The sequence below is a fragment of the Chelonoidis abingdonii genome, chromosome 19 (genome assembly GCF_003597395.2).
Source record: "Chelonoidis abingdonii isolate Lonesome George chromosome 19, CheloAbing_2.0, whole genome shotgun sequence".
NCBI classification, from domain to species: Eukaryota; Metazoa; Chordata; order Testudines; family Testudinidae; genus Chelonoidis; species Chelonoidis abingdonii.
Genome location: NC_133787.1, coordinates 38,448,147 through 38,468,322, shown reverse-complemented (window position 1 = coordinate 38,468,322; position 20,176 = coordinate 38,448,147). Strand labels below are relative to the sequence as shown.

At 51.9% G+C, this 20,176-nt stretch overlaps 1 protein-coding gene across 6 annotated transcripts in view; it reads right to left on the bottom strand.

Annotated features, from left to right (window-relative positions):
- ZFPM1 (zinc finger protein, FOG family member 1) overlaps positions 1-20,176 on the bottom strand; it is a 132,728-nt gene that overhangs the window by 86,420 nt on the left and 26,132 nt on the right. The window contains exon 1 of one of the 6 annotated variants that reach the window (XM_032764261.2): positions 13,294-13,434. The exons of the other annotated variants lie outside the window; for them this stretch is intronic. Within the exon in view, the coding sequence (XP_032620152.1) occupies positions 13,294-13,419 (126 nt within the window). The 5' untranslated portion in view covers positions 13,420-13,434. Of the gene's footprint in view, positions 1-13,293; positions 13,435-20,176 lie in introns of those variants that run through there. 6 annotated transcript variants of the gene reach the window in all.

Sequence of the window (20,176 nt, the reverse complement as noted above, 5' to 3'; positions counted from 1 at the left end):
CAGACAGACTCCGTCTTATCTATTCCATCACTTCTTATTTCATTACAGTTCACCCCATCATTGATGTACAAGGCTACTCCACCACCTTTGCCTTTCTTCCTGTCTTTTCTAAACAGCACATAGCCTTCAATACCCGTACTCCAGTCATGAGTCCCCCAGAGGGCAGCTCTGGATCACCATTGTTCTCAGCTCTTTCCAAGGCTGCAAGCGTGAAACCGACCTGGCTTGTCAATTTCACATGGAGCGGCTTCCTAGGTAGCAGCAATGAAAACTGCCTAGTCAGGTTTTGTTTTTCAGCAGCTTAGATCTCTGATCAGCAGTGGCAGCCTTGGAGTGCAGTGGCACACTCAGTTCAGGTCTGGGAGACTTGCAACAGAGCACAAGGATTAGAAACCAACACTTTTAACAAAAGCTGAGGGCTTGTCTACATGGGGAAGTTATACTGGTATAAGCCAATGTGTGAATTTATGCTGGTATAATTATCATAGAATATCAGGGTTGGAAGAGACCTCAAGAGGTCATCTAGTCCAACCCCCTACTCAGGAGAGGACCAATCCCCAGACAGATTGTTACCCCAGTTCCTTAAATGGCCCCCTCAAGGATTGAACTCACAACCTTGGGTTTAGCTGGTCAATGCTCAAATCACTGAGCTATCCCTCCCCCTCATGTGGGCACGTTGTCTGGTATAAAAGGCGTATGTGTGTTTATGTATATTTGGAAGGGGCTATACCAGTGTAATTAGATCAATTTACTGATATAATTGGCAAGAGACCTTCCCATGTAAACAAGCCCCTAGACACTGCAGAGCTGAACAGCCTTCTCTCACGTCAGCTTCCTACCCGCTCCCACCAAACTGTTTCTTCGAGCCCTTGTAACAGGTTTCATCCACCCTCACGTATGTGTCTCCAAGATGTAGGAAGCTGCCACCGCTTCTCACTTTGCAGCGAAAGCTTACTTGCACCTCAAGATAGGCACTGGCAGGAGAATTGGAGAATTTTATTTTTGAGAGCAACACTTCTCCACCCCCAGCAACCCTCCAAAAAATGCTTATTTCCTGACTCACCCAAAGCAACCCCCGCAACCTTTGGTAAGAACTAAGCAGAGCGAGGTCTCCCCCACTTCTCTTCTCAGGCGCTGTCTCCCTTGCCTTCAGGAGTTGATAATTAAGACATGCTACCCCACTCTCCACCCTTCTACACAGAAGGGCTTTTGAGCCGATGTTCCCACGAGTGATGCACATCGGTGGCCTAAGGTTTGAAGCCCCAGCTCATTTCCTCACTGAATTCCAGATGCTCCACTCTCCCATTGGATTAGAAGGTGTGGGGCCTTCACAAACTCTGCCTCGGATGCAGGCTCTCACTGTTGTCCTACAGGTGGGACACATGGGAGAGATGCTAAGCAACGGTTCTTTCTTCCTCAGCCTCCATCACAGAAAGTTTGTATCTGCCACATGTGGATCAGCACCCACCAACTCCAACCTCTACTGCTGCATCTGTGGCCCCAGTCAAGTCTCTTCTCTTTGAGCCTCAGGTTCCCAGTGTGTGAGACTGGGACAATAACCCCTGCTTCCACGGGGGCGTGTGAGGGGCTAACTGCCAAGCCCTCTGGAGAGGAGGAGCAGCAGCGTGGGTTAGAATTCGAGTTCAGACACAAGACTCTTACATGTCAGGGGACTGGGGAGAACCACCGTGTTAGCCAAACCAGGGATTCCTGGATACATTTACACACCCAGCAACTCCGGAAGTGACTGGTGATCTGGGGCATCACTTACTGGGGAGAGGGGCTGTCCCAATCTGACACACACTAAAAGGAGCCAGTTTTCCAGAAAGCACGTAGCACCTACCTTCCAAAAAAAATATCAGGCCCTTTTTAGGTGTCAAGCTGGGGCACCTCAAAAATGGAGGCGCCCAAAGTCACCAGCGGCTTCTGAAAAATCTTGGCCTGTGTGTCAACTCTCCTGCTACAAGCCACTCACTGGTCTCTGCATGGGCTGCTGCAGGGAGAGTTTCACCTCTAGTCCCCATTTCTTAGATACCCACCCCACGCGCACACCCCCATTGGCGCACCAAGGCTCCTGCCAGCGGCTGGAACGCCCTGAAGCCAGACTGGTGCCGGGTTCTAGCCCCCTCCCTTCTCCAGCAACAACGGCGGTGGGCTGGAGCAGTCGTATTTTGGGTTTACTTTATTTTATTTGGAGACACACTGCGAGAGAGGGAAAGTGTGAGTGACAAACTAAGCTGTGTGGGCTGTCAATCATCCCTTTCAGGATCAGGATCAGGACAGCCGAGATCATCTCCTGACAAGTCCTTGGAATGCCCACTTTGAGGACGACAGGTTCATATTTAGCACATCAGTCTCCCCACAGAGCCTAATTACTACCTAGGAAGGCCACTCGTTCATTACCAGAGGATTAGAGCAGGGGGTGGATAAGGATAGTTAGCAGCTACCAGCACAGGAACAGAAACAACCAGGCTGAGCTTTGAAAGGGAAAATGGCACATCCAGCGTCAGCACCAGGCATCAGCTTGCCAGCAGGTTCAAAATGCTGCCTCCTGCCTTCCCATGAATACAAAGAAGCAGGACCACTTCGACCCCACTTACCTCACCCAGCCCTCCTGCTGCGTTTCAGGTTCAGTTCAAAACTGCCCTCCCAGTTTCTTAACTCTTCTGCAGACTGGCCCCACTCTGCCTCGTGACTCCACAGCTTTGTTTGCCACATGACAAGAACACTTTGCAGAGCCATGGTAAGAAGCACAAGGGAGGAGGATGGCTGGTTAAAGAGATTCTACCAGCTGGGCTGTGGCATCCCTCCAGTCTGTGGGATTCACTCCTCAGCTATACTCAGGTTCTGATGTTTCCATTAAAAACAAAATAAATATTTCTAGTCACCGCCACCAATCACAAAGAAAAATCTTTAAATACATAAACCAAGCGCAATACATGTAGCAACGTCTGCCTGAGTCTGCAAACAGCAGAGCCGCTTGGAGAATGTGAACAACAACAAGAAGTTGTTTGCAAACAGGTATTTGTTTTCCAGCCCTAGGAAGCAGGCTGAAAAATTAAATATATGGGGAGGAAGGGTGGTCTAAGAGCAAAGGTCCTGCATTGAAAAGATCCAGGTTAAATCCCTGGCCCGGTGACAGATTTCCTGTGCTGACTGCAGGCAAGTTGTGTCATTTCATCTATAGAGTAGGGATATTTAGCATATCTGTCTCCCTACAAGTCTCATTACCACCTAGGAAGGCCACTCCATTACCAGAAGATTAGAGAAGAGGTTGGGGGCTAGATAAGGGGGTGCTTCTCCACACCTCACACAGCCATGGAAGGTAAATCCATTTAGCAAGTGTAATGTTGTGTAGCCACCCCTCCTTCCCCCCTTGCCATACGAAATCCCTAGATACCAGACTGTCAAGTATCAGAGGGGTAGCCGTGTTAATCTGGATCTGTAAAAGCAGCAGAGAATTCTCTAGATACCAGACTGTAGTTTGTACACATGGTGCTAAACAAAATGAAGTGCTTTCCTGTGATCAGTGTTAACACCAAGAGACCGACGCAATATTCACAGTCAGGAAGCAAAGAGAGTCCCGTCAGAAAAATTGTCATTACACAGGTAATTATTTAATCATTTCACTCCGATTAAACTTCTTTCAGCATCTGAACAATAAACCTTTTCTTGATCCTTCTCATTTATCCAGCAAATTAAACAAAAAAAAAAAAAAGTTTGTTTCCCGTCTGCCAAGAGAAAGACCCTGGACTATCCGAAAGCAGGCATGCAGACAAGAGCGAAGCGATAAGAGGCCTTGATAACAGATAGAAAATAGCAACAGATTCAGACTTTCCCACCGGCTTGGAAATCAGGGGAGGAGGCGATTCCACGGGGCAAATTACAATCTGTTCTCCGTCCATCGCCCTCCCAATGTGGGGGGGGGTGGGGGGGAAGGGGAGACAACAACAAGACAAACAGGCTCATATCTTCAGCTAAAATATGTTTGATCCTCCAGGACTGTTCTGCACTGCCACAGGGCAGGGGCCCCAGTGTTGCCAACCTCTGAGCCTTTAAAAATAACAAAATCCACAAATTTATTTGTCTCCCTGCAAAAACAGTTAGATTTTTATGAAACCAATCACAGGATTTTCAGTTTGGGGGTCTCCTTACCTGCCTTGGGGCCCATATTTCCAAGCTCCTGTCTGGAGCCGCGAGGGCTAGACATGTGCTGCTTTTTTAAAAAAAATGAAAGGACAGGTTCTCACACAGTCAAAGGACTTCAGAGGCCGAGACACTGAGAAAAAAAACACCAACTCTCCAGGTCCGGGAGAGCTGGTGACGACATCCCCATAGAGAGGTTTTGCTGGTTTACAGACGATCTGAACAGCTTAAATGCTACACAAGCAGATGCTGAATGCAAACTTGTAGGGCGTGCGCATGCAGGAGTCAGACAGCCCGCCAGGCCTGCCATGGACTTAAGGGTGATCCAGAAGGAGCTCTAAGTTAGTAGAGAAATGAGGCTGAATCCTTCCTTCCATGCCACCAGTTTGCTGTGTGACCATAGGCAAGTTACTGTCCCCCAACCTCCCTCTTTTGCCTGTCGTGCCTGTTCAGACAATAAGCTCCTTGGGTTAGAGACTGTCCCTCTCCTTCTCTGTACAGCTTCTAGCACAACAGGGCCCTGATCACATCAGGGGGCCCCAGGTGCTACCAGAAGACAAATACAAATTAAACAGTGTATTGAGTTCTGCCCGTCAGCTCTGTTCAGGACCTTAACAGCCACCTCTCCCGCAGCTGCACACCTCCCAGCCCTTCATCCACTGGAACTCACAGCTGGTGTTGGGTGAGCTTGCTGCTTCTTCTCCCATCTAACAGGAGGAGCAGGAGGGATTGAGATCATTGGACAGAGACCGGATAATGTAGCTGGAGCTTTTCCCTGTCTTCCCACCCTTGGCAATCCTTGTTTGTGTTAAGAACATGGGGGACGCAGATAGCAGGAGGAGATCGGCACCCCCGGAAGAGCTAGATAAACCCGTCTCTGGGGAGAGCTCCTGCTCCTCTAAAGGCAGCTGAGGTCGTTCCCACTGCAGATCACACACCTTGGCAACCCAGATGCTTGGGGCTCCCCAGCAACCCCAGGGCACTCCCAGCCCTGCAGAATGCACAGGAGGGAACAGAACCATCATACCAACAGCTGGGGATAGACCAGGCCACACCACAAGCCCTGGTTTTAGAGGGCTCCTAAGGATGCCAGAGGAATTTGAGGGTCCCCTGACTGTGCACCCTAAAAACATGCAAGGTAGGGAGGTGCCCCAGCCAAGCATCTGGTTCCCCAGTATCATGGCTGAGGAGGCAGGGTGTGGAGAACAGAACGGGTCTCTTCAGACACTTGTGACTTCAACACCACCATATCGGGCTGGAATCCCGACACCGCTCAGGCAGGCAATAAACTCCCCATAAAATCAATACAGGCATTCTGCCCCGATGGCTATGTCTACACAGTGTGCCCGGGCCAGCCTACCTGAGTGAGGCCAAATCCAGTGACCACAAGGGAACAATAGCCATGAAGACAACCCAGGGTCTGTGCCATCGGCACTGCGCTGCCTTCACTGCCACTGTTACCCACACTAGCTGGATCCAAGCTCGCCCACGTAGGCCAGCCCATGCACAGCTTTTGCTGTGTAGGCAAACCCTTCGACACCTTCTGGACTGACACCCCAACACTGTGCTGGTTTTAATAAATCCTCCCCACCCACAACAGCTACATTTGGGGACTAACCGAAGTTAACCCCAAACTAAGGTCTCTGCCACCTACTCCCAAGAGGATGCATTGTCCCCCGGCCAGCAGTACAGAGGTAAATAGGATGCATCTCTCCAGATGGGGACCCCTAACAGCAGGAGCATTGCAAGGCTGATCCACAGCCCCTGGAAAGCACACATAGGAAACACAAGCCAAGCTGGGAAAGGCAAAGCACTGCAGCCGATAAAAAAAGTTAGAGGGGGAAAGATGCTAAAAAGCAGGAACAAGGGTTGGTTTCCAAGCCTTGTAAGAACCATCTTCACCTGCCACCGTCGTCTCCCAAAGCCCTCCCAAATCAGGGGCTCTGCCATCCCAGAGATATCCCCCTCACACACACACACAGTCCTCTCCAACTTAGATCAGGCGTCCATTCCACCTGGCTGGAAGGGTCAGCTATTACTAGTCGGAAGCTCTGATGCTTTGTTAGGAATTTGGAGGCATCTTTTGGGGCCAGCTCTGCACTTTCAGCAATGGGAATGTTTGAGCTGGTCCCCGTTCGTTCACATCACCACCACCCCCTGGGTGACTTCCAAAGCTGCCACACAGCATGTGAGTGGAGGCGCTGCAAGCAGCTGGACAATTCAATAATGCTTGGGGAGCGGGAACAGAATAGGTACACGGCAGGATGTGCAATTCTTTCTGGTTATTTCTTCTCCTGTGGCCTTTACCTTCCCTCTGCAGGGGACAGCACAACGTCTGGGGTGGCCCTTGGCCAGCCCACCCCTAGCAAAGCTTTCCCTCAGCAGGAGAGGGGAGATGCTCCAACCAGCCAAGTGGATAGGTCATAAGTGCACGTGCCAGGAGCGTGCACACAGAGAAGGGCCATGGGCACAGGGCATCTGCAGGAGCCAGCCCAGATTCCTCGAGCTGGCCGTTCCTGGAAAGCGTTAACACGCAAGCAGTGCCGGGCTCTGAGGGAACTTGACCCTGAGGAGAGCAGGAGGAGTGACCATGCTGGAATGAGAGGGCCACGCACAAGGAGTTGGGGGTGACTCCACATTCCCCTGCAAAGTCAGCGAGCTTGATAGAAAGCAGATAACGCCTCTTTGTCTCTGCAGCGTCCTTCAGGCTCTTATCCAGTCGCTGACCCTGAATTCATCTTCAAATTAAAAAGAAATCTAGAACGGAGACTGGAGTCGGCAGGCGGATGCTTCCCACCCGGCCCCGGGGAGCTTAGAGACTCTCCCAGATTGTAAAACATGGGCATGATGTCCACCAGCCACTTGGCAATTGGGAAGCTAGGAGACCAGTTATTACCTGGGCTTGGAAACACTCCCAGCTCCCCTGTCGACTCGGCCCCAAGAGTCTCGGCCCCAATGCAGGCGCAGGTGTCACTCTAGCTGCCACACTTTCCTTGGCTGGAGGAAGATGCTGGTAGAGGGGAGAGTCTTCCCCATCCTCCCCAGGGCTTTCCTGCTCTGGGCCAGGCTGACCAGAGATTCAGCTAAGGGAGCAGGGATAAGCGACTCACTTTGCTCAGTAAGCCAAGCAGGGATCTGCCTCCCCTGAACGCGGGACAGCCTTTTGCCTCCTCACCATACCCGGAGGGCAGGGACCAGGCACCCGAGACAATAGCTTCCCCACCTGCACGTGAACAACAAGTCACTGGGTTTAGAACATGTTTGGCCAATCATCCAGGCTCCTCCATTCTCCGCATGTCCTCACCGCAAGGTTCATTAGGGTCTCTCCTTTAGGAGCTGCGTGCACACACGGCAGGGGAAGGATGGCCAAGTGGCTAGGGCTCTAGCTTTGGACACCTGAGTTCAATTCCCTGCTCCACCACAGACTTCCTGTGTGACCATGGGCGAGTCACTTAGCTTCTCTGGGCCTCAGTTCCCCCATCTGTACAATGGGGTTAATAGCACTGCCCTAGCACACAGGAACTTCAGGGGGGTTCCTCTTGTGATCTGCCATCACCAGAGCCACTGGCTGGACAATCACGCTCACCGTAGCCAGCATCAACAGATGATTTTTTACACCAGGGACTGGCGCAGAGAGGAAGCCATTGCTGGGAGCAAGCAGGTGGAAAGCCACAGTGCTGCAGACAGGGAAACCATTGCTCTCCACCGCTACAGGTATTTTGAAGAAGGACTTTAGCTCCCTCCCTTTGTCCTCATTTTTACTTCCCTTCCACATCATCTTCTTAGGCCTCGTCTACACTTAAAACTGAAGTGGACACAGCTTGGGGGCTCAGGGATATCCCTGGTCAGGGCCGGCTACAGCTTTTTTGCCACCTCAAGCAAAAAAAAAAAAAAAAAAAAAAAAAAAAAAAAAAAGATAAAGCTGCAACTGGCAGCACTTCGGTGGCAGCTTTACTGCGCAGCTTCATTCTTCGGCAGCAATTCAGTGGCAGTTCCTTTGCTCTGAGAGGGACTGAGGGACCCGCCACAGACCCAGACGTGTTGCTCCTTTCTATGGGCCGCCCCAAGCACCTGCTTGCTGCACTGGTGCCAGCCCTGTTCCTGGTGGAGACACAGCGAGGTCCAGGGAAGAATGTTTCCACTAACCTAGCTCCCGACTGAAAAACAACCCCCTTCCACCCCCGTAGGCTGCCACAAGCCCAGTAGCGTAGCCTCAGGGCCTTAGTGAAAGAGGCGTAGAAGTTGTACAGCCATCAGGGAATGCTGCTCTTTATATTCACAATAGCAAAAAACCCCAAAGCAAGTTCACCCACGCTAACATCCTCTGAACATTCAGGGTGAGGAATTAGGGCTACAGGAGCCAGGAGAGTTCAAAAGTGAGGGAATTTAACAAACAGCTGCACTCACCTAACATTGTCACAGGTGTTTTCTTTGTTAGACTGAAGCTCGCTGTATTATCACCTGTGGGTAAGTGTAATGCCCACTCCTTGTCACCACAGTCTCTGGGCACCTCAGTCTCAAACATATTTACCCTCACACACCCCTGGGAGGCAGGACGGTGCTATTCCCCCACTGCACAGAAAGGAAACTGAGGCACAGACAGATTAAACTGACTGCCCACAGTGACAGAGTCTGTGGCAGAGCAGTGACTTGAACACAGCTCTCGCAAGTATCAGGCAAGGGCCCTGACCACTAGGCTATTTTTCCTTTCTTATCCTATAGGGTATTAAATTGCTACCCCAAACCTCGCTCCAGACACACACACAGAGTTCTGGCCAAGCCAACGCTCTATCAGAAGTCTTAACTTTGGAAACACCATGCCTGCGAAGCACAGATATAAGTCTCAGTAGTCAGACACCCCTGAAGGCCTTTCACAGGTTTGGCAGCTGCCGCTCCCCAGTTTAAAGCTCGAGTGGGGCACAAACAAAAGCCACCACCATTATCAGCACCTCTTTGATCTAAGCCCCCGAAACTGCTCTTCGGAAAGGCATAGAGCCCAGTGGGACATGCCTAGCGTTCACCAGCCACCCTGGCTGCCTCCCACTGCCTGGTTCAGCCAGACAAGAAGCCAGCTCCTTAGGCAGACTTCACCCACACTTATGTCCTCAGACCACAGCCATCAGAGGTGTGGGGGAGAGAGTTGGCTCACCCACCTCAGTCGAGGCACGGGACTGCGGCCACAGGCACAAGCAAGCACACGATGCCATCGGCTGTTTTCAGACGCCTATCTCCTCTAGAAAGGATGGGTGACCGTGCTGATAATTGCGGATACCGCAGAAGAGGATGCTGGGGAAGATAATCTGCTATTATAAAAGAGGAGGGTGGCTCTTGGCCAGATGCACAGCACAGAGAAGGGGCCCGAGAGATTGCTCCATTCCACTGCAGATCAGAAATCCTTTGGCTGACATCAGTTCCTCCTGCCCAGGATCTAGGGGTGGGGAAGAGTGGAGTTAGTGAAGGTGAAAAAGGAGCATCTCCTTCCCAACGCGGACAGGCCCTTGTAACTTACTCCCCTGAGCCGTAGTTTAAGATTGATGGAATGTGAGTCTCTTCCCAGCAGTGGCTCCTAGGGGTGATGGCCGGATATCTCTGCCAGCACATCCCTCTCCAGTGCTAATGCCCCCGAAGAACAGAGCACAGAGCCAGTCCCAAACTTCAGTGGCATCCTGCCCCAGGGTCTGGCTTGCGCTCACCACGTCCCTGGGAAGCCCTCACCAAGCCAAATGGTGGCATGGCGGCATCCTGACCTTTGACCGCGCCAACACCAACAGCATTTTGAAAAGAGACAAGTCAGCCACCTGGGGGGATGCATCTGAAAGGCCGACTGGATCTTTTCCTACGTGGGAAACCCTGCAAAGAGGGAGCAGGCAGCCCCCCTCAGCCCAGCAACAGGTTTAAAGAGCATCTCAGGGGCTGGGCTCCCCCCTCTTCCCGATACGTTTTAATATCAGTCCCCTGCGAGTAGCTGATAACGTTTGGGCCCGGCCCAGCCCATGCTACAGAGGTACCTATCGCTAATTAGGAGCCCTTCTCTATCACACCAAGATAAACTCGGCCTGACCTTGCCTGGTGGTCTCCATGGCAACACGGGTGCCCTCTCCACATTATCCGTCCCCTCCCCCAATGATTAAACCCATTAAGTCGTGGGGGGGGGGATAATGGGGAGGGGAACAAGAGAGGAGATGCTGAGCGGAGATAAGTCAGGCAGCTCTGGCAAGCGGAGGATTGGAATCGAGTGTGATACACAAAGCTGGCCCTGCAGGCACTTGTAGCAGAGTCCTGCTAGTGTCCTGACCGGCCAGTTCAGCCGATGTAGCTACGCAGTCCCCACTTCGTCGGCTGGTTTCCACTCTCCCACCTCCAGACTCAGATGCACCTTCTAACACACCTGCATGCCCTGCGCAGCCCAGCGGTCCCTGCACCACCTGCCTTTCCCTGAAAGCATGGCACCCACTCAGCCTTGCATCCCTGCCTGCTGCTGAAGCAGCTTCGTTCGCGGCACTGGGCTAGAGGTTAGGGACTTTCTGTGCCATGGCACAGCCGTGTGCGGGGTACCAGCCTGGCCGGGTTACACAGGGGGCCTGCTGGGGCCGCAACATGATGCTGGCCGGAGCCAGTGCTCTTTTAGCATCTCTGGGCAGTGCTCGGGAAGTGCTCCATTTCGGCAAGAGAGCAGCGATAGCCAGGCAACTACTGGCGAGGTGTTCCCCCTACCCGGGGCCTGGCCAGCAAGTCACAACCCTGAGCTAAGGGCAGGGGACGAAAAAGAGAACCAAGTCAGAGTCTCTCTGGTGACCCTGGGTTGTACCACGTGAACACCTGCTGGATGGCAGCTTCCCATCACTACAAGCCTGGCTCTGAGCTGGCAGCCTAGAGGAGACAGGCCCCATCAGTCACAGACTATCCCCAGGGCCCCCCCTCTGCAGGACATCTCCCAGCCTGGCCAAGGAGGGCCAGCACTATGCAAAGACCCTCAAAGCCAAGGTCTCCCATCCCAGTGCAACAGCTAATCCCAGCAAGGTGCCGGCTCCAGCTCCAGGATACACTGCGGGTGGGGGAAGTGGGCCAGGCTGGCAGCAGAGGGTACAGGAGGTGTAGTGCCTCCATCAGCCACACTCAGAGCAGCACCTGGGGAAACGAGAGGGAACAAACCCTGCCCTCCCATTGTGAAGAGCTGCTCCTCCCTGCTCGTTTTACTAGAGAGCTGGGTGCCCCAGCAGAATGTCTTCTCCCCAGAACAGAAATGCCCCCCCACACACACTCGCCCTCAAAAGCTTTGGGGGAGGCTGGATCTGAACGTTGCAGCTCAGGCCCCAGAAAAAGGGGTGGGGGGAGAGAGACAAGGAGAGCCAGAGCCTGAGAAAAAACAGCCCTGCTGATATCGGAGAGATTGGTTTCAGACGGAGCTGCTCCCTCTGCCAAGTCCATATCCTATCTAACCGGGGTGTAGTTACTTAACATTCATCACTGGCTGAACTCTGTAACTTTATCAGCTCCCAAGCATGGCGCCATCTGAGGGCCCGGCCATTCTCAGCTCTCAGATAGGCCAGATAAACCACTGATAGATTACAGGAGATTGTTTCACTTCAGGGGACGCGATTACTAATAGGAATAGTAAGAGAGCCCGCATCATATCAAACAGCCAACAAGGGGGAGGTGCTGGGGTGGGCGGGGGGGAAAAGAAAATAATGAGAAAGAAAATACAGGAACAATGGCAATGAAGTGACTTTACGTTTCAGATAGGGCCGATAAAGCACTGATAGATTTTAAGGGAGGAAAGATTCTAATAGAGCCATCCCCAGCCCTCAAGACACATCAGATGGATAGAAACAGATTGCTTCACAAAAGAGAATACGACTTTTAATCCAATCCTGGCTTTTCATCTGATAGAGGAGGAGGAAGGAAGGAGGGAGGGGGAGAGGAACTGTAAACGGAAGGGGAAAAGTGTTTAAAATTACACCCACACTAGACCAGACACAAAGGGGCTTTGGCTTGAGTCTGGGCTTTTATGGCACCTTCCATCCAGAGGCTCGGATAGTAACATGGATGCCACTTTTCAGATGGGGAAACCGAGGCAAAGGGGAAGCAATCAGTCATGGCTAGAAATAAAACCCCATGCTCTCAATTCCATACTAATGTAAGTGTAATGTAAAGCCAGCTGCTTTCACCTCTTCCTGGTTTTGAGTCACCCCAAAAGCATGGGCTCATTAAGGGCCCATTGCAACAGCCCATCCCTACCTAGCAAAGCACAGAAATACATGCTCAAAATTTAGCACGTACCGATGTTCTGCTGAAGTAACGGGCCAGAACCATGTACTTCAAGTCAAGCACATGGTTAAGTGCTTTGCTGAAGAAGGATGAATGTAAGTTACGCACTCAGAGGCTCTGCCCAATGGGAGACGAATGGTACAAGTCTAACCCAGTGGTAAGTTTTTCCTTTTAAAATCAAAGGAGATTTCAGTTCTTACAGCTCTCCACTTCGAAGAATCCCAGAATAAGCAAGCTACGTCCAGCATGGGGGTGTATATTTTGCACAATCTCTTCAGCCAGCTCTGAGTCACAGCTGTTTAGCAGCACATGCCACCACTCGTTTAGGACAGGAAGAGAATAACCACCATCTCCAACCGACATGTGTTAGGCAGAATGCACAGTAGTTATCCCCAGTGGGACTGACCAGGATATTGGTCCTATTTCAAAAAAGGATCTGGAATGAGCAAGAGCTCTCAAGGCCTCTGTTAGCAGCTGTGGGTAAAGAGGAAGTTGGGGGATGCATGCTGGGCCAGCATGCTGACGGACGACTGTGCCCACAGCCAGGAGCCAGTAGTCATGCTTCAAATGGTTTCACATGCCCAGGGGAGTCAGATGCTCCAGGTCATCTCCAAAGATGGAACTTTCAAACACCCAGCGTGGCTGGCAGTGGAGAGAAGGGAGGAGACAGTCTCTGAGTCAAGCCCCAAGCAACTCGAGGCCCACTTCTGTTCCCCCTGAACCGGCTCCTTTATCCATTAGCCAAGTCCCACTCCTGCTGCCTTCCCATCCAGATCTCAGAGCTGCCCCACCCATTGGCTCGCTGGGAGTTATGAAGAGCAGAGCAGTTGAGAGGACCCATTCCCTTCCTGCCCCCAAAGGTCATGGTTCTATAGATACCTGAGCAGATTCAGATCCAAGTCTCTGCAAGGAGATCGGTGCAGTTGCTGTGCCGGTCCATTGACCACCAGCGGCTGCTTCTGCAGCCTGGGGAGTGAGAGGCAAATAATCACAATGAAGGTTCATGCAATTGTACACAGCTACATGGAGCAGAGAACAAGGCCCGGAACATATTGGTCTCAGGAAGGGTTCCCATGGCACTCTAGACCTCTTCGTCATCAGAACACTACCGAATCCCCCCATCAAGCACGCCATGACGGAGAGGAGGTCTAGAAAGCTGGAGACCCAAGGGGGTAAACAAAGCAACAAAAGTGGCTCAGGCAGCATCCAGTAAGCCCTGGCGCTTAGACCTTTGGACTCTAGAAAAGTTACTTTGCTGGCATTTCTCACACCCCAGCTGCTGAGTGAGGCTGACAAAGGCAGAGGAGGATTCTGGGACCAGCAGGGGAGATGGGTGCCTGCAAAGTGGGAAATCTGCCAACTTCGTCCTATTCATGGCTTAAAGGGGAGCCACACGATTTCGAGGCTTGGAGCAAAAGGAGGGACACCTGGGTCCTACTCCCACCTTGGTGTCCCACTGGAGCGAGTCTATCAGAGAGGAGGCTTGTTCGGTCCTCAACCCTGCAAGGTGCTGTCAGGAAGTTTAGACTTGAAATTAGACGCAGGTTTCTAACCATCAGAGGAGTGAAGTTCTGGAACAGCCTTCCAAGGGGAGCACTGGGGGCAAAAGACATATAGCTTCAAGACTAAGCTTGATAAGTTTATGGAGGGGATGGTATAATGGGGTAGCCTAATTTTGGCAATTAATTGGTCTTTGACTACTAGCAGTAACTATGCCCAGTGGCCTGTGATGGGATGTTAGATGGGGTGGGATCTGAGTTACAACAGAGAATTCTTTCCTGGGTGTCTGGCTGGCGAGTCTTGTCCACATGCTCAGGGTTTAGTTGATCGCCATATTTGGGGTCGGGAAGAAATTTTCCTCCACAGCAGATTGGGAGAAGCGCTGGGGGGTTTCGTCTTCCTCTGCAGCGTGGGGCATGAGTCACTTGCTGGAAGGTTCTCTGCACCTTGTAGTCTTTAAACCATGATTTGAGGACCTCAGTGGTTCAGACACAGGTTTGATACAGGCGTGGGCGGGTGAAATTCTGTGGCCTGCATTGTGCAGGAGGTTAGATTAGATGATCATAATGGTCCCTTCTGACCTTAAAGTCTATGATTCCATCTATGAAGGTGGGTGGTTTTCTCAGTGAGCATAAAGCACTTTGAGATGCTTGGACACAAGGTGCAGTATTCCTGTCCCACGGCTCTATACAGCCCCAGCGGTGAAGCAGCTTCACCTTGAGCCAGTAACGTCAGAATATTACCACCACGCACTAACTAGGAGAAAAAGTGCTTCAGGGATATACACCCTCATACTTCAGGGCACGAGTCAGCTACTCACTGCCAGCAGCCGGGAAGAAATTTTCCCTCTGGGAAAGTCAGTGCACAGTTGTCCATTACAGGGGATTTACACTTCCTTCTGAAGCCAGTGTTATTGCATCCTGGCTGAGAAGGGATAACAGACAAGATGGAGCATTGGCCAGCTGCTTATGGGGATTCCTCCATTCCTATTGCCAGAGAGATTTTACTTTTTTCTTCCAAGCTAGAATAAGCTGGCAAATATTTGCTCACCAGATGCAGCCCTCAGGAATGCCCTCCCCCCAGCTTCTGGCAGGGCAGGAAGGACCCGAGGGAGAGATCTGCTATGGGTACGCTTGAGGAATGCTTGAGGACTTCCCTGCCAGTGCGCAGGACTGCATTTGGCACATGATTTGTGTGTGTGTGTGTGTGTGTGTGCGCGTGCGTGGGTGTGTGTGCGCGCGCTCTGTTAGTGGAGTGCTGCTGGGGGGGCCTGCAGGGTGGACCCAGAACAGAGTGGGGCGTAAAGGTGGAAGTTGGAAGGGGATCCGGACAGGTCTTGATCCCCTTCCCCGTCTCCACTGGATTCAGCCTCTCCGTGATCTTTCTCCCCAGTCAGGACAGGCTTGTCTAAGGCAACAGCTGCTGCGAGAGTGTAAAGAAGCCACTTTTGTTCACTTGTGGGCAAGAAAATCTGCCTGGGCGAGCAGCTGCCTCTCCTCCAGTGCTACTACGCCCAGGCTGCAGGAGCCTGTAGAGGGCTCCATCCCCCCCCTTCCCCATCCTCAGTGGGAAAAAGCAAGAACCAGACTGGCAAAGACCAGCCCTGCCCAGCGTCTAGCAGCCTGCCTGTCTCCCAGGATCTTCCTTACACAGAGCAGGTATGGACCCAATCCAGCCTAGCCTCAGGCGTGCTGGAGATGGCACAGAGTCTCCTCTCCCACTAACAGCAGTCTCCAAGCCAGGCGTCTTTGCACGGGAGGGAAAGGAGTTTCATTCCCACGTGGCAGGGGAGCAGAGAGAGGGAAATGGAGACAGAAGCAAATTCTGCTCTGGATTCACACTCCATGTCTCTGGCCTTTGATGGAGTTACTCTTGATTTACATGGGGGCAGGGGGAGGTGTGTGTGTGTGTGTGGAAGGCCAGATGATTGTGCCCCTCTACCCCTGGAGCTCAGAAAGGCTCCCATACATTCGGTGGGAGTTTCTCCCCCCACCGGGGCTGCCTGCTCCATTTGTGTGGCAGGCACCATGGCTCCTGCCCGCAGAGAGTCTCCAGCGGAGAGGAAAGGGTCTGTTCCTTGGAAGACGGCTTCTGTGGTTTCCTCAGGTGGCAGCTCAGACCAGATGCAGACACATGATGTAAGCGGCACCAGAGAGATTGTAAACACTTCCCTGACATTACAGCAGCTGGGAAGAATTCCCCGCAAAAGCAGCTGACAGCTCATTAAAGAAGCAGATTGGGCTTTTGGTTTTGATCACTGAGTTTTAGTCCCAGGGATGTTCAGCCAGTCTCCCTGCTTCCTGCCTGCAGGTTTGGCTCAAGGAGACACACAGAACTTACAGGCTTCTGCCTGGAAGGGAGGGGAAGGTTCTGTTCAATCACTCCTTCAAGCGGTTTGCCAGCCTCGCTGCCCTGCAAAGAGCTGCAGAGGTCACCAGTGGATTTCAGGTAGCTTCCCCAAGGAAGAGCAGAGAGGCTGGGGGAGTCACTTTTAAAAGACGGTCACAACTTTCAAGGTGGGGGTGGGAGGGAAGAAAGCTCAGTACAGCAGTAGCCACAGGACCTCAGACACTCTCCTTTCATCCTCCACCAGCCTCGTCATCTCTGCACATTCTCCTCTGTAGCTCCTCCATCCCTGCCAGCGCTAGTTATCTGCTTGCAAAGCTTGCTGGGAACATGCCTTGGTTCTCCCTCCCCCTAACTTCTACAAGTTCGCCCCCTCCCCCCCCCATCTGGGTAGGACCTCAGACACCGCAGCAGAGGGAGGCACTATGCAGGACTGTCCTTGCTATGACTCAGAGAAGCAGACACATATCGGTCCTGGACTGGGGAAGGAAGCTATTTTGAAAAGGAACTTTCACACAAGGGGAGAAATTCCAGAAGGGATTTATTGTGTGCGCGTGCACACACACTCTCACACTCCAAATCTGCCAGTGCCAGGCACAAAGGGACTCCCCAGAACCCATAAGTCTAACTTGCTAACATCACAACTGTTCCTGCAGCAAGGTGACATCACTGCAGGCTTAAGCAGTCAGGAGACGGCATGCTGCAAGGGGCGGGAGATCTCATTTGAAAACCCTGAAACTCCTGTCTAGAGAGCCAGGATGAGTGCCAACCGGCGATCTGCTGACACACGGAATCGGAGTGAGGGCCACTTGGTTGAGCTTATTCTGGAATTTGAGCTGCTGCTTTTCAAGAGGGGAAGCTACTTCTACTCGCCTCTCGCTGTCTCAGACTCTGGACAGTCCTACACATTCCCCGCCATTGCAACTAGGCTAAGGACCAACAAATGGCCCCTTCAGCCCAAGACACATACCCAAGCTTTGGCAAGTCCCCACCAGGGGAGGCCTGTTCCAAAAATGCTTTTGCAAAGCCGCACCAGGCTGGCAGGCCACCTTTCAGTCTGGAGCAAAGACATTGAGGAGAAAGGCCTTGGCCAAGGAGCCCTGGCCAACAACTGCCCATGACGTGCACCGCTCATGGAGGAGGAGATAGAATCACCCACCTGTATATTCACAATGCTCCTGCATACAAGACTGACACCAGCCCTGCCTGGGAGGCCAAGAGAGCCACCTAGGTAACTGGTTTGTCAGTTCGAGTCCTTTCCCTGGACACAGGTCATGCATCCTTCTGGTCAAACTTTGGGGGACCAGACACTGGATGCTGATGAGTGAGGCGCATCCAAGGTGCGCTGCTAACTTTGCCCGCCACTTTCCCTTCAAAGGCAGGGGGGTTTTGCTCAAACAGAAGGAAAGGGGCACGCTAGGGTGGGGTGGAAGGGGAGGACGCAGTTACAGTGGCCCCCGGGGAATAAATCACAAAGATTCTAAATAAAAGGGGAAAAAAATCAGCCCTAGAAAGAAAAGTTCTGCCCAGAGTTTCTTTAGGTACATCTATGCACATCTCATCGCTGGAGAGAAATACTAGCCAGTTTATAAAAATATTAGATTCTTGCACCAGCCTGTTACCCATATGGAGATCATCAATACCAGGCGATATTGAGGTCGTAGGTTAAACTGGAGGACATCTGGCTAATCTAGGGATAAATTACTGTTCCAAAGATAGTTGCAGTGTTGTTGTAGCTGTGTTGGACCCAGGATGTTAGACAGGCAAAGTGGGCGAGGTGATACCGTTTACTGGACCAACTTCAGCTGGTGAGAGAGAGAAGCTTTTAAGCTTACAGAGCTGTTCTTCAGGTCTGTGTTACAGAAATCTAAAGCTCACGGCCTTCCAATATCTGGAGAAGCTACAAGGGGTCTTTCTAGTCAGAATGGCCAAGCGATGCACTAAGGGTTCCAGCTTCGCAGAGTCTCCCAGGATACCCAAAACCTCGGGCCAAAGAGGGCTGGGTTCTAGACGAACGTTGGATAGACTGAACCATTTCCAAGCAAAGCAAGGCAGGATCCTGCAGTGTACAGCGGGTACCCAAATACAGCGTTCCACATTCATCTATTGACCATGGTGTAAACAACAGCCTCGCTTTGAAGGCACTGATGGAGCAACACAAATGGCCACGGATTGAAGTAGTGGGAATGCAAAATGCTTCCCACCCGACCGGGCTGTGCAGGAACCCACATCTCCATCGCCTTCTGTCCCACCACAAGTCACTGGGGAAGAGCATCATTTTACCACAAGGCCTGGTCGACACACCAACTGGCACCAGTTTAACCTGATCTAGGGTGACCAGACAGCAAGTGTGAAAAATCGGGACGGGGGTGGAGGGTAATAGGTGCCTATGTAAGAAAAAGCTCCAAAAAAATCAGGACTGTCCCTATAAAAATCAGGACATCTGGTCACCCTAACCTGATCTAGTGTAGATTTGTGTACAGACACTTGGCTTCAGGATGGCTTATTCAGTTTTGCTGGCTTTGGTAAATACACAGGTACAAACTAGACACGTGTGTGTCCACATAGTGGCTAGCACCTGTTTCCATTCAGTCGGTTTATAAACAGGTTTTAGATAAGTCGCGGCAGCTGTTGCATTTTGACGAAGCCTTGGCACGGAGCATGCTAAGTAAGATACACACACTGCAGTGGCGTTGCCAGATGGGACTCCAGGGTCACGACCTGCGTTTCAGGGCAATCTTTCGCTCAGTAAGAGTTCCGTGTTATGAATTTGATAGCATTGCCTTCCTTCAGGTGAAGCTGCACCCACACTGTTGCATGGACTCTCTGACCAGGTTAAGTGCTTCCCGGGGAGACAGTTGGCATTTTAGATCCCAGCTGATATGGCTCGAGGGCATGGGAGGGAAACAGGAGTTCACTGCCTGTGGATGCCAACACACTAACTGACAGAGGATTCCAAGCAAAGCTTTGCTTTCAGATGTGCCCACCAGCTTGCATGAGTCATTCTGCACTTTGCACACATCCGGGTGCTCTGCAGGCCCCAGGTGCTCATGTTAGGATCGTGGGACACTGGAGCGGAGTTCGGACACGGGATGCTAATAGGAAAAATGTTGCTTGTAACCCATCATTCAGGACAACAGAGTCCAACTTGAGAATGCTGAAAATTAGGTGCCTAATTGGTCTGGCAAGAGCCACTGGTATTTGGCCGCTTTCCAGCCAACATGGCAGATCTGAGCTGGAACTGACAGTCTCAAGGTATTTCCACACTCCTGGCAAGAATGAGCTTGGGGTTATGGCAGGAGACTGGGATGTGAGGATCTGGGTTCAACTTCTGCCTCTGGCGCAGACCCCCTTGGCAAGTCCCCTCCCCTCGCTGCACCTCAGTTCCCCATCTCTAGAAGGGAGATGAAACTGCCTCTCACCCTTAATCTTCTCACTCAGATTGTTTAGCTTTTCAGGGCACAGACAGTCCATGTGATTGTACTGCACCCAGCACAATCAAGCCTTCAGATCAGAGGGGGACCTCTAGGCACTACAGGAAAACAAATAAAATAACCACCCAGGAATCCAACACACCCCTATAGGAGACCAAACATCTTGTCTGGTTTCTACTCCAAGAATCACGCTCCAAAGCCAGACACACTCCCCGCGTGGGAGTCTGGGTGCCTCTTTTGCCCTGGGCTAGGAGTGGGAAGCTAAGAAACAGGCCCTGGATCAGTCAGCCAGTCACTTCCAGAAAGAGCAGGGGAGCAGATGCAGCAGGAGAAGTCAACTGGGCCAAGCCAAAGTTTGGGACACCCAGGTTTCCCCAGCAACTTCATTTTTTAAAGAATTTAAAGCAACCGGTCACACTGAAGACAAACAGGAAACTGATCCTGAGCAGGGATGCAAGAGCCCCCTTGTTCTTTCCCTCCGG